The 14,461-nt window shown below is 31.8% G+C and overlaps 1 protein-coding gene, 1 long non-coding RNA gene and 3 other non-coding genes across 6 annotated transcripts; 2 read left to right on the top strand and 3 right to left on the bottom strand.

The window, feature by feature from the left end:
* Positions 1–4,030: 4,030 nt before the first annotated feature.
* On the bottom strand, positions 4,031–7,152 carry aqp12 (aquaporin 12). The gene is made up of 3 exons (XM_039684365.2): positions 6,453–7,152; positions 4,403–4,519; positions 4,031–4,318 (listed from the first exon to the last, which is right to left on the bottom strand). Exons 1-3 carry the CDS (start codon positions 7,048–7,050, stop codon positions 4,200–4,202), a joined length of 834 nt encoding a protein of 277 aa, XP_039540299.2. The 5' UTR covers positions 7,051–7,152; the 3' UTR covers positions 4,031–4,199.
* A 312-nt stretch (positions 7,153–7,464) lies between these two features.
* Positions 7,465–7,537, top strand: trnam-cau (transfer RNA methionine (anticodon CAU)). The gene has a single exon. It is a non-coding gene; the product is annotated as a tRNA-Met (tRNA).
* A 1,111-nt stretch (positions 7,538–8,648) lies between these two features.
* On the bottom strand, positions 8,649–8,722 carry trnai-aau (transfer RNA isoleucine (anticodon AAU)). The gene has a single exon. It is a non-coding gene; the product is annotated as a tRNA-Ile (tRNA).
* Positions 8,723–9,128: 406 nt separating this feature from the next.
* On the top strand, positions 9,129–12,311 carry LOC120479896 (uncharacterized). 2 transcript variants are annotated; one of them, XR_005622989.2, is made up of 3 exons: positions 9,129–9,383; positions 10,490–11,159; positions 11,954–12,311. It is a non-coding gene; the product is annotated as an uncharacterized LOC120479896 (long non-coding RNA). The 2 variants fall into 2 exon arrangements; XR_016168827.1 differs by lacking the exon at positions 9,129–9,383 and having other exon boundaries at positions 10,361–10,549; positions 10,672–11,159.
* Positions 12,312–13,465: 1,154 nt separating this feature from the next.
* trnag-gcc (transfer RNA glycine (anticodon GCC)) lies at positions 13,466–13,536 on the bottom strand. The gene has a single exon. It is a non-coding gene; the product is annotated as a tRNA-Gly (tRNA).
* Between the last annotated feature and the right edge of the window lie 925 nt (positions 13,537–14,461).

Below are 14,461 nucleotides of genomic sequence, written 5' to 3'. Positions count from 1 at the left end.
GGAACTTATTTAATTTGTTTGGATCTTTTTTTTTTATAATTTTCTTTTTAATAATAATATAAAAAAAAATTACGTGTGGCAAAATGCTTTAAAATAAATATGGGTAACACTTTATTTTACAGTGTCATTGTTACATATGTAATACAATATTACCACAGTAATATGGGCATACTTACATGAAACTAACCCGCAACCAAATCCTAAATTAACATTACTCAGTAAATGTGTAATTACTCGTCACCTTAAAATGAAGTGTAACCAAAATTTGATTTATAAATGAAGTGATAGATTTGTGTTTAGCACAGGCGCGTCGTTAGACATGGCATTCGGAGCTTCAGCCCCGGATGTTTTTTTTTTTAAACCGCGGATCTAAAATAAAATAAAATTGATAATTATTAATAATTTAGTATTTATTTAAAAAAAAATAAAGGGTATTTTAATGTTTCCTTCGGAATCATGTATTAAAGACGATTAAAATGTTCAAGCAGATCAAAGTTACTATGGTTACAAGCACGCTTGAGTTTAGATTGCGCACCAAAGGAGAGAGAGAAAGTGCCTGAAAGAGCCATCAGCCATCAATTAACTTACAGCTTTAGGGCTTGACTGTCATTGTTGTTTGTTGCTTGGTCATTAGACACTTTTAAAATAAGGAGTCATAAACGATACGGATACGAGGAGGCAAGAAGAGTTAAGCTATCTGGCGCCGTTCCCTCATCATTAAGCACAGGTCGGCGAAGGCTCTTCTTCAGCAAACCCTGGTCGTCTAACTTTAGTTAGTGTGTAATGTTGCCGTTTGAGCACAAAAAAACATCTACAAAATTGAGTTGGGGCTAAACCAGCGCTACCACCAGTGGCATTAGCATACGCTGATTGGCCTAACGCACGAGAAGGGGCCAGTTGCATAAAGGAGTAGTTCACTTAAAAAAAAAACTTTTGCTGATAATTTACTCACCCCCATGTCATCCGAAATATCCATGTCATTCTTTCTTCAGTCGAAAAGAAATTAAGGTTTTTGATTATCAAAATGAACGAATCCTTTTTCGTGTCATTTGGTTCATTAAACGAACAAAATGAATGAATTGACTTGTATAAAGATTCGTTCATTTTGATAAACGAGTTCGAACAGGAGAGTCACGAACGCGCATCACAGAACAGAGCAAGGCGAGCATTTGAGCTTATAAAACTTAAACTTTTTTTTTTTTTTTTATGAATCCTCATGATAACTTTCCTTAATTTTACATGAAGTAAATGCACTTAAAAAGCTAATTACTCCTGGACAGCAATGCCATAGATATACACAGAGCGACCGCAAAAACAGTTCAAAGACAATATTATAAAGATGCCGCACGCTCATTTCTGGTGCATAAGGAATAGTTTCTAAAAAAACTTCCGATAAAGTTATAACTTTGCTAACAGGGTGGATGAATGCACTCAACATTACAATGGATTGAGATTTTCCTATCATACTCTAAAAAGAGATCAAATGATGTCACTTTCTGGGTGTCGCAATTTTAAGAAATGCTTCGGGTTTTTGTTTTTTTAAAGTAAGGAAATTGTTTTGTAACCGCCTTGATTCAAAAATGACTCATAATTGGTACATTTGCGTTAAAATAAATTAAATATCCATCCGAGACACTCAGAACTGTGGCACTATTTGTTTTTAACCCTAAAACCGTATTCTGGACAAATGTGGGCAAAATAGTTTTGATTTATTTAAAAAAAAAAATACTTCCCTTGATCTGAGCGGTACAAGACTTGGCTACTTTTCCTAAGTTTGCCTCCTGAACACACACAATTATTTTTTTTTTTTACTCAAGTGGGTGGAAAAAAAACTCCTTAATCTTGTATTTGGGTCAAAAATGGGCACCCATAGAAATGAATGGGGAAAAACTGTAATTTAGAGCGTTCTAAAATAAGCCCAAATAAGACACCAGGTGACAGCAAAGTCACTTCATCTTTAGGTTGTAGCTCGAAGAACTTATTGGAATGATAATTTAATGTAGTTTAAAAAATAAAATAAAAATAAGCATGGAAAATATGGTACTTTTTTAAAGTAAATAAATTCAAAAATACTCCCAAAATTAAAAAAAACAAAAAAAACAACAACAAAAAAAAAAACATAAATGGATAGACAAAACTTTATCGAAGACAGTGATATAACATTTATAATAAATAAAAATTAGGATCACACCTGAGTCCTCTGTGCCCACATTTGTCCACAATTACAGAATTAAGGGCTATAAAGTGATAATATGTTAGATAATTGTGGAGTTGATTTAAATATGTGATAGATCTCACAAACAGAAACATGGGGTTTGTGCCTATTCAGTTTAAAATTAATAATCGGAAGATCAATGTATTTGTGCATGGATATATATTTATAAAAATGCATCAAAATGATCATGTAGAGGGATTTATTAAAATGTAACTTTCTTCCTTTAATCTCAGGCCTGATGCTGGAGAATGAGGATAGTGAAGAAGAGGAGAAACATCATGTCAAAACTGGAGAAAAAACTCACTCACAGACTGAAAGCATTTCTTTACTGGAAAGAAGAGACAAGAAATGTTACACCTGCCGAGAGTTTCACATGGAAACCGAGTCTGGAGATTCACGAGAGGATCCACACCGGAGAGAAACTGTGTGTGGGACGAGTTTCAGCCAATCATCTTCTCTAAACACGCATACAAAAAACAATCACAGTAATTAGTTAATCTTCGACCAGGACACAACAGCACTGCAGAGCAATTATCTCTTCAGAATTAGGGTATGTCTACACAACTACAACGCACTAAATAAAACTGAAAAATGTTTCCATGTTTTTGCGCATACACACAAAAATGTTGTCGAAATGATTCACGGATCCACGAAAACGACTAAAAACACTGTATTCTGCTTGTGTGAAGAAGATCAGCAGTTTTGGAAGGAGACGGGGACAAATATCACAACCTGCTATGTGCGTCTGAACAACAAACGATCTATGACTCGTTAGTCGTTACCTAGCAGCGAATGCAAACAAAATGAAAGTGGAATGAAAATACTTGCCAGTCGCGGGCCGATCAACACTGTTACTAGGAGATCGAGCGAAGAAATCAATTGAATTCGCCTCAGAATTAATAACATCAACACCACGAGATCCAGTGAGAAACACTCCGTTATAAACCATAGATATCAGATCAAACAGCGCTGACGAGGAAACCAGGAGAAACACTTAATAAAAGGCTTTCAGTCCACAGATCAGCAACATTTACCATCGATTTAGGCTAATATTGTAACTTAACTCGAACCATAAATATGATAATGTGGAAGAAATAGTCAAACTTACAAGTAGCCTACTACACATCTTTCCCCAGCACTTCAATACTATAATATCATATATAAATGTTTGGTTTTTTTTTTTTTTGATTTTTTTAAAAATTGAGATGTTGGAAAACTTTATTTTCAAAAAATAATTATAATACCATTGTAAACAGGATGTTTATTGGCTATTTTCAATCCATATACATGTTTTCACTACTTTTTAAAAAATAATATTAACACATTATGAATGATAATAATAATAAAAAGTAAAGTTAATTTCATCGACTACACCCTAAATTAAGCTTAGTGATTTATTGTCAGCCCCAGTGCTACCAGATTTTTTATTTTGTATAACTTGGTGTGAGTTCTCATTTGAGGGTCTGGAACCCTGTGAACTTAAAATAAAACAGCATTTCATAACTTTAAGTGTATTTTTTAGAATAATTTTTAAGAATTTGTCAGTATTACAGTTATTCTGGGGGAAATTAGAATAATTGCATTGCGAGCTGATTTAAGGTGTGCCCCTAAATTTTCTGCTTTCGCTAATAAAATTTTCAGTCAGGGGCAACAGCGCTTCTAGTCTGGAGCCCTGTTAGTCTCCCTCTCTTTTTCATTAGTAAACAACAGTGCCACCTGCTCATTAAATATGTTTGATATCTATTAAATTAACATATTACTTGACTGTTCTTCGGCTCATGGGTGTTAGCAGAAAATTCACGCCTGACAACAGAGGAACAAACTCAACATTTTTACTCAGTGTAACAGGATAAATTACAGAAGACGCCTGATGAGATAACTTTAGGGGTTTGTTGCAACTTAAACCAACAGATTGAAAGTTTAACCATTATATGTTTCGTGACGGTTCACAAAGCGACCATATCAGTGCTGTTTTTTACGTCTGTCAGTCTTCGGACGTTTTTCCTTTGGGCACCCGGAAACGTGCCTTCTTGGAGTAAAGTAGATTCCTGCTGAACAGCAGAGGGATGTTTCCCAAGTACAGGAAGAGCGCAAGACTCATGCCTGGAAAAAAAAAACATGGTTTAAGTATTTAAACTGTAAAATTCATCACATTGACTTGAGAAATGTTGAAATGTTCTGACTTACCAATAAGAGGCCCGAGCCAGTAAACGAGAGAATAGGCTAAGAAAGAGTGTCCAGGACAGGGGAATGTTAGCGCATACGCGAGGGACGGATTCACATATCCAGACGTGTAGTTGTTTCCTAGTGAGAGAGAAGTTTAGCATTAAATATAACGATGAAGACTCAAGATGTTCTCCAGAGTAACACAAAACTTTAGTGTGTATTTTAAAAGATGCTATTTATTTTGTGCTAGCCTCCCCCTAACTAAATGCATTTGCAGTCTATAATCCTTATTAAATTATTTATATATAAGTTATTATTTATATATGCACTTTAAATCTATATGTAATTTATGCATTTGAAAGCAAAAGTCCTTATTTAAAATTTTGCTTTGTTTAAAAATTTGATTCATGCATTTAAAAATCTAAATTTTTTTATTGTAATATGGATTTGAAATCTTCAATATTTAAATTTAAAATGCAATTCTTATTTAACATATTCAGTTTATTTATTTTAATATATGCATTTAAAATACATTTTAACTTGAAATATCTACAATATATGCATTTTAAATACCGGTACATAATCCTTATTTAATACATTTATTTTAAACGTACAATTCTTGTGTAAAATACGCATTTTAATTGCAGTCATTTTATATATGCATTTGAAATCTACAAGTTTTAATCAAATATGTGAATTTGCAATCTCAATCTTATATTTAATATATACATTTGAAATCTACAGTATATGCATTTTAAATACATAATCCTTATTTAGTATATTTTAAATCTACAATCTTTCTTTAATATATGCGTTTAAAATCTACATGTTAATTTAATACGCGCATTTGAAATCTAAATTTTTTATAAATCTACAGTCAAAAATTTTTTTAATCTACAACACTTATTCAATAATGCAATATAATTAAACATTCTACAATCATTATGCATTTAAAAATCTAAATTTTTTATTGTGATATGGATTTGAAATCTTCAATATTTAAATTTAAAATGCAATTCTTATTTAACATATTCAGTTTATTTATTTTAATATAAGCATTTAAAATACATTTTTAACTTGAAATATCTACAATCCTTATTCAATATATGCATTTTAAATACCGGTACATAATCCTTATTTAATAAATTTATTTTAAACTTACAATTCTTGTGTAAAATACGCATTTTTAATTGAAGTCATTTTTTTTATTTTATGCATTTGAAATCTAGAAGTTTGAATTAAATATGTGAATTTGCAATCTCAATCTTTCATTTAATATATACATTTGAAATCTACAGTGCTTAATCAATATATGCATTATTTAGTATAATTTAAATCTACAATCTTTCTTTAATATATGCGTTTAAAATCTACATGTTAATTTAATACGCACATTTGAAATCTAATTTTTTTTAGAAATCTAAAATCAAAATTTTTTTTAATCTACAACACTTATTCAATAATGCAATTTAATTAAAGATTCTACAATCATTATGCATTTAAAAATCTAAATTTTTTATTGTAATATGGATTTGAAATCTTCAATATTTAAATTTAAAATGCAATTCTTATTTAACATATTCAGTTTATTTATTTTAATATAAGCATTTAAAATACATTTTTAACTTGAATTATCTACAATCCTTATTCAATATATGCATTTTAAATACCGGTACATAATCCTCATTTAATATATTTATCTTAAACATACAATTCTTGTGTAAAATACGCATTTTTAATTGAAGTCATTTTTTTATTTATGCATTTGAAATCTAGAAGTTTGAATTAAATATGTGAATTTGCAATCTCAATCTTTCTTTAATATATGCGTTTAAAATCTACATGTTAATTTAATACGCGCATTTGAAATCTAATTTTTTTTAGAAATCTAAAATCTAAATTGTTTTTAAAATCTACAACACTTATTCAATAATGCAATACAATCATTATGCATTTTAAATCTACAATTTTAATTTTAACATGCATTTTAACATTTAACACACGATTTTAAAGTGTACAATATTTGATAAAAGCATTTTAATTGTAATCATTCTGTCCGACGTAAACCCACCTGCGTAAGCGATGAACGTCAGCAGCAGCGCGAGTAAGGGAATCCTCAGCAGCTGCGAGCGGCTCTTCAGGACGAGGTAAACCAGGTGAAAGGTCACGGCGCCGAGCGCTTCGGCTAACGCTCCCTGAAGCGCCGAGACCCGCAGCGACGTACTGCACTCGGACATCATCAGATTCTTGATCATGTGCATGTCGGTCAGCTCCATTTCCCAGTACTTTCCGGCGACTACGAGCGCTAAGTACGCGCCGAGTAACTGCGCCGCGACGCTGAGGACGCCTGCCACCGCGCCGACGTCTCTCTGGAGGACTCCCATTAACGTCACCGATGGATTCCCGCTTACGCCTTGCATGACGACGCCATGAATAGTGATGGATAGGAAAAGCATAGTGATGGCCACGTCGGGCCCAAGCGCCCCGGCCCACTGACCGACCTCCGCAATGGTGTCCACTTCAAGCCGACATGCGGCGAGCGCGAACGCGGCGATAAACTCGGTCAGGAAAGTCCATCGCAGCCTCGATCGTGCGAGTATCACCCTTCCTACCGCACTCACGCCTACTATAGTCAAGAAGTAGCCCAGCGAGGCATTAAGCCCTGACATGACGTTTCAAACGGTGTAGTGCACAGCTGGCTGTGCTGAACAGAAAGAAAGATACGAGCTCACCAGCGCTGTATTTGCTAACAGCATGTGATAACGTGGCACACGGAGATGCCGTGTTCTTATCAAAAGGGGTTTTTTGACACAAACCTTAGGTTGAAAAAACACACTGACCTATTCAAGGCCACCTTTGAAAAGCTGCCGTTCGCTTTGGCTCCCTCTAGTGGAAGAGCGTGCATCTCATTGTTTAAATTGTTTTTCAAATATTTTTGCACAAACTAGCTTTTGGGATTGCAGAAATGTGCACATAAATCTATGAAGCACAACTGTAGCGGACATGAAAACTCAGCCTTACCTGTTGTAGTTGGAAAATCAACGTGGTGTAACAAGAGGAGACACTGCAAACTCAGTCTTCAGGCCTCGTTGGCGCAGTAGGCAGCGCGTCAGTCTCATAATCTGAAGGTCGTGAGTTCGAGCCTCACACGGGGCAAAATTTTTTGTTTTCAAGAAGAAATGACATTTCCTCATCTTGTGTGATGTTCCAGTCTGTGGAAATTCAGACATTTTTACTTAAGCATTTGCCATTGTTTTATGTCAGATTTACTAATAAACACTGCCACCTAGTGGGTCTCTAAAACCATTAAAAAACATTTCTGTTATTTGAAATAAAAATAAAATGGTCACATTTTACAATAAGGTTCATTAGTTAATATTAGTTCATGTAAAAATCCAGCTGTTGTAATTTGTTTCATGTTAGTTCACAGTGCTAATGTTAACTAATATAATATTTGATTAGTAAATGTTGAAATTAATTTTAACTAAGATTCATAAATACTGAAAAATTATTGTTTATTCTTAGTTAATTTTAACTAAGGTAGTTAGTTATACAATAAGGTACTTTTATGTTATTGTAAAGTGTTACCAGTAAAATATTATGAAAATGTAAATAAAAAACGTATTTTATTTAAACATTCTAAAATCTTTATTTAATATATGTTAAATTCAACATACATTCACATTCAACATCTCGAAAATAACTAAAAGTGAAATTAACTCACATTAAAAGTAATTTCATATCAAAATATTAAAAAATACACTGTAAAAAAATCATTTTCAAGATTTGTTATCACAACATTTTTTCAATTGTTAAATCAACTTAAATAATTTATTTAGTTGAGATAACTTATTATTTTGAGTTTCTGATCTCCTTCATTGTATTAACTTACTTTTTCCAGTTCAATCAACTTAAAATTTTAAGGCAACCAGGTTACTTACTTTTTTTAAGTTAAACCAACAATATTTTTTACAGTGTATAGTATATTTGAGTATTTTATGAGAGCTAAAACTGAAATAAAAAAATAAGCATATTAAAAAAAACGCAAGGAAATTACCTAACTTAAAATAAAACAAGATTAATAAATTATGCAAAACATATTTATTATTATTTAGTTTACTGCATTAATAAATTTTGACAAATATTTTTTTTTTTTCATATTTAGCCAGTAAAATCACACATGCCCGTACAATTCTACCTCTTATTATTGTAAATGAGAATTTCAAAGCTAAAATCTCAACAAAACAGTCACAGAGACAAAAATCGTTGGCCAGTACGGGGATCGAACCCGCGACCTTGGCGTTATTAGCACCACGCTCTAACCAACTGAGCTAACCGGCCTGGGAGAGCAGGCAAAGAAAGCAGTGCTGAAAACCCACATAGTCGTATTGTTGTAAACTATTTTAAAGGCCCATCATGCTCGATTTTATATGGTGATCGATCTTGAAGATGCCCACGATCTACTTTTCAAGCGAAACGTAAAGATCGACCAGTCAAGAAACGTAACTTAAAATAAAGAGCATTGACGTTTACATCAAGAGTTAAAACTCAAACTTAACGACAAATAGGCCTAAGCCAACACTTTTATCTTTAATTTAAGAATTAAACAATTTGTCATTTTTCAGTGATCGTAGGTTTTATGCATACAAAGAGAGTCTAAAACTGAGAGTTTTCCAGTGAATACACATGGAGAAAAAAAGCATTATCTCCCCGTCGGGGAATCGAACCCCGGTCTCCCGCGCGGGAGCCGAAAATGGTTAAGCTTAACTTCCCTTAACTTTTCCCATTCATTCTCTATGGTAGTGCTTAACACTACGGATGCAATCTACTTTTGGCCACACGTAGACTTCCCGGCGCTGTTTCGCTTTTCCGTGGCGGGGAATTTAAAAAGCGAAGCGTCATCTGTCAACCCGTTTTATTACCGGAGAGATATTTGTTTACCGACTTGTCAGCAAACTTGTTTCGTTTTGTCTAAACTACCTGCAGACAGACTTTAACTCAGGTGAGTGCATATACTTTATTATTCAAATATTTTATCATTTAAATTGCATGTATTGTCATGTAATCGTATTGTTATCGTGTTGAATGGATTGTGACGATAAGAAACAGCTATTTTATAAGAGTATCTTTGTTTGTAAAGGTGAATATTTCATCATAATCTCTAACTATGTTTAAAATATAAGTTAACATTGCAGAAAGATGTAATGTGCAGTAGTATGGAGGACCAAACCTGCAGTTAAAAATGAATGAATGAATAAATAAATAAATAAATGAATGAATGAATAAATAAATAAATAAATAAATAAAATTAAATGTGATAATAGGAAAATACATAAAGGAATAAACGACTTGATAAAATAATTATGATAACATTTTAATCAAATATACTTTTGTATAATTTCCCCCAAATATATCATTTTTTGCTTTTATATTTTAATGTATTTGTATTCGTTTTAATTGTATTTATTTATTATTTTATTTCTTTGTTCAGTTTATTCTTATATTTATTTATGCATTCATTTAATTATATATTTATTTTATATAATATATATATATTTATATATTATTAATATATTATATTAATATATATATTTATTTATTCCAATTTGTTTTTATTTCCAGATATATTTGTTTTAACCTTTATTTATTTAAATTTTCTTTCTTTAGTTTTATATCTATTTTTACAGTATTTCATTTATTGATGTGCATGATAATTAGGTTGGTTGGTCTTGCTTACCAAATATAAATATTAATTAACACATAAATAAAAGCAGAAAGGGAAGGGAAAAAAATACAAAAATGATTTTGATTAAGAATAAATCATATTTATTTTATCAAGTCATTTATTCCTTTATTTATTTTCCTATTATCAAATGTATCTTTTTTTTTACTTATTAATGTTTAATTTCTGCAGGTTTGGTCCTCCTATATTGCAATTAATATCACACACACATATTACATTTAAATTATGAACAAATAGATATATGTGTGCAATTTAATAGTACAATTTAACATTTTTAATTAGTTAAACTTGTTAACTTTTTATATATACATGCATACATTTCTGCATATATATTTTTATATTTTTTTATTTTATTTATTTTATAGTAATGGAGGAGGAAGAAGAACTGGAAAGTTTTTCTCCAACAAAATATCTCACACAGCTGAGTAAGTAAATCAAGTATCTTGTCATGTGTGTTATATATACCCATGTCAAATTCTTATAAAATTGGAATAAAAATTGAACATACTGGAGAGAAACCATTCAAATTATAATGCGTAATTTTTAGGCTCATCTGCAGCCACAGGATCCACAGTCTTATTTACAACAGGTTACTTTACACATCCATTTTTGAGGCTTATTCAATTACATACTTATCCTCCATGTTCTTTTGTTCTAACTACTGTTAAGGTTTGAATATACCAGTGGTGAAGGTGGGTGCACTTCATGAATTGTATGCATGCTAAACTGTTATTTGTTGTGAAAAAATTGACTATTTACTTACAAGCATTTGAACATTATCAGAATGTGCATTACTAGAACAAATAACAGAATAAATAGAATAAAAGAATAAATAATGATTAGTCATTTAATGTAGTCAAGACAATCAAATACATATGTACATTCAGTTTTTAATTTCCTCCCTGTGCTTTTCCTTGCAGCTCCTCCAACAACATCGGCTTTGCACCATCTCACGCAGCACAATCAGCCTCTACACCTGCACCAATGCTGTCTGCACTCACTGAAACCCCTGTTCCCAGCTACTTGAACACAAAAGTAAAGACGTGCATTACACACGTGTATTAAATGTGTTATTCACGCATATACAATATTATACATATTAATGCACTTTTAATATATATATACAGTGGTGTGAATAAGTGTTTGCCCCCATGCTAAAGTTGCCTAAAAAGAGGAATAAAAATAATCTTTTTGATATTGATCTTAATGCCTTAATTAGAAAAATGAGGAAAACTCCAACCTTTAAGGACACAAATTTTCTTTGTGAATGAATAATGTATCATAAATAAATAAATGTTTTTCCTCAAAATACAGGGTGCATAAGTCAGGGCACCCCTATGTTAAATTCCCATAGAGTCAGGCTGATTTTTATTTTTAAAAGCCAGTTATTTAATGGATCCAGGATAATATGCATCCTGATAAAGTTCCCTTGGCCTTTGGAATTAAAATATCCCCACATCATCACACACCTTCCACCACACCTAGAGATTGGCATGGGGTAGTACTTACCATAAGATCATCTTTCAATGCAAATCAAACCAGCTATTAGGCTAACTGAAGTAAAACCATGCAAACACTTATTCACACCACTGTATATATATATATATATATATATATATATATATATATGGATGTTCATTAAAATTACAAAAGTATTGTATTTTATTGCATTGCATTGTATTTTTTTAAGTTCATTTATTGACTAGCATTATTTTATCTTGCTCAGATTTGAAAAAACACTAAATATTAAGTATTGTTACTATTAAACACTGTACATAATTATTTACTTTTAAAAATGTTCTTGTTTTTTTTTTTCATTTTCTCCACAGCCATATTATTATTGCTGTTATTTAATCTATAATTTTAAATTGTTAAATTTCTTTCCATTGTCCATTAAAATCAAACAGTTTAGTCCTTGTTTGCATTGCAATTTGGTGTGTTTTTAAAGTTAATTTTATTGACTTGCATTATTTTATCTTGGTCAGATGTGTAAACTTAATAACTGTTAATTAAACATTGTACATAATTATTTGTTATTTTTTTAAATCTTGTTTTTTCCCCAGCTTTATGTTGTTATTATTATTGTTATTATTCATGTTATTGTTTTTTAATCTATAAGTATTTAATACAGTACCTTTTTCAGTTTTACATAATAATATGTATATTATTGTATTATAAATAAAATGATAAACTTACTATTTGGTGTTTACTGGTTGTTTTTCATATATATATATTGGATTTTTGTGCATAGTTAAAGAAATATAATGTGAAAATCTCTCTAAAAAAAAAATAAAGGTATAAAACATTATCAAAATGTTCTTTACAATTATTCACATTCAAATATTTTCTATATTAAAAGAGAACTATACCCTATTATAATTTAAATGTTTATTGAGATAATTGGACATTTCGTACATCCTACACAAAAACAAATCTTAAAAGTTTTATTCTATTTTCAGAAAAAATTTAGTTTATTATATGTAAATCGTACTTGACATGAATTTGTAATCATTTTTTAATCTAGATACAATATGATATTTGTGGTCGAGACGGGACTCGAACCTATGATTTTGTGTATTTTTTCTGGCCCGCCTCCCTGAAATTTCCTGCGTTCCTATTGGCTGGCAGCGCTCTACACCTACGCGCGACTGGCCCCCGCGTGACAGGCGGGGATACTTACCACTATACTAACGAGGAGTGATGGCACGAGTCTCACAGACGCTTTCAACGCTAGCCGTTGATGTCGATGTCGGATTTTAGCTTGTTTAAAGATTTGGTAACGCTTCCTTTTACAGTACTGTACTTACAGTGTACTTACCTAGAAAGTACTGGCTAATATAAGGTAAGTACAAGGTTCAGGGTTAGTACTAGTTATTACCCAGTAATTGTAGTTACTAAAATAAGTACATAGTGTTTACATGAGTAACTGGACTGTAAAAGGTAGCGTTACCAAAGATTTTGTTTTGACATTTAAACTTTAGTGACAACATAAGACTGTTTTAACTCAAATCTTACCTTCAGGTTGTATCGCAGCACTTCTTATGTTGAGGGCTCCTGATCCGAATCCCTTACGTTGAATCACTCTTTATTTCTAAGCAGGGTCTGAAATAGAAATTAACACAATATCTAACTAAATATGCAATTTGATCCAATATTTGTTGTTAGAACAGTAAATGTAATCGTACCTCCTCAGAAAGTCATATGGATACATAAGGTTATGGATTAATGAGCGGTCAGAACATTGACAACCTGTTTATATAAGGTCACAAAATCACACACTTGAACACAAATAAAAAAAGAATTTGTTTGTAAGCGTCTAAAAAATCTTCCAAAACATTTACTGCATTGGCCGGGAATCGAACCCGGGCCTCCCGCGTGGCAGGCGAGAATTCTACCACTGAACCACCAATGCTCGCATGATGGTGTCTTTTGCTCGGGACATTTTGTGTTGTAACAGAATAAGCTAAACACACATTACTAAAAACATGTTCACAGCTTACCCATTACAAAACATGTTCACAGCTTATCCATTACTATAAATCTCAGTTAGGCAAGAGGACTAACCCCAAAAATACTAACCTCCAACAGACATCTCAATGTCCCAACAGCTCCCTTTGAGAAGAGAAAGAATACATGAACGACTTATGAACTTAAGAATTCATGAATACAACTTACAAAGAATAGCATAATGTCCCTGAACTTAAACACTGGAGTCCCTGACCAATAGACAGTTGCTTAAATTGTGAGGAAAAAGTCAAGCTATCTTTACAGAGAAACGTTTTTGGACTGAGTTTAGTAAACAACCATTAGGTGGCGCTCCAACCCAAAGATAAATGAAGAGTTCAGATGCAAAAGCCTCTAAATGCCATTTGAAATTTTCTTCTAAAATGACCATTTTTATCAAGCTTGTATATTTAAGTTCAGTAATTTCACTTAAATTTCACAGTGAAATTACTGAACTTAAATATACAAGCTTGATAAAAATGATCATTTTAGAAGAAAATTTCAAATGGCACTTAGAGGCTTTTTGCATCTGAACTCTTCAAATATACTTCTCAAGCGTATTACATTAATTCATCTATTGGATTAAGGTTTTCACTAAATTAAATGCCAACAGTGATTTTTCGTTGAATGGTTTTCACAAACAGACCAAGATTTTGACAGCTCAATATAATAACCTACGCAATTTGATCAAATCAGCAAACTTAAGCTTTAGGATACTTAAAAGTGTATGACTGCTAATATTCAAGAAATCCTGCTGTAATAGAAACTAATATACATATAGTTTGAATGTTTAGTAAAAGAAAACACGTCGTTTCCGTCAAATTAAGGTTGAA

The sequence above is a fragment of the Pimephales promelas genome, chromosome 2 (assembly GCF_988280905.1).
Source record: "Pimephales promelas chromosome 2, fPimPro1.hap1.1, whole genome shotgun sequence".
Lineage (NCBI taxonomy): Eukaryota > Metazoa > Chordata > Actinopteri > Cypriniformes > Leuciscidae > Pimephales > Pimephales promelas.
This window is presented reverse-complemented; position numbering and strand designations above follow the sequence as displayed.

Excerpts from the sequence above, each read along its gene's own strand:
- aqp12 (XM_039684365.2), bottom strand. The coding sequence starts at position 7,050 with ATGTCAGGGCTTAATGCCTCGCTGGGCTACTTCTTGACTATAGTAGGC. Across the intron at positions 4,520-6,452 it reads GACGTTCATCGCTTACGCAG|GAAACAACTACACGTCTGGA; the intron begins GTGGGTTTACGT and ends CTCTCTCACTAG. Across the intron at positions 4,319-4,402 it reads CTGGCTCGGGCCTCTTATTG|GCATGAGTCTTGCGCTCTTC; the intron begins GTAAGTCAGAAC and ends TTTTTTTTCCAG.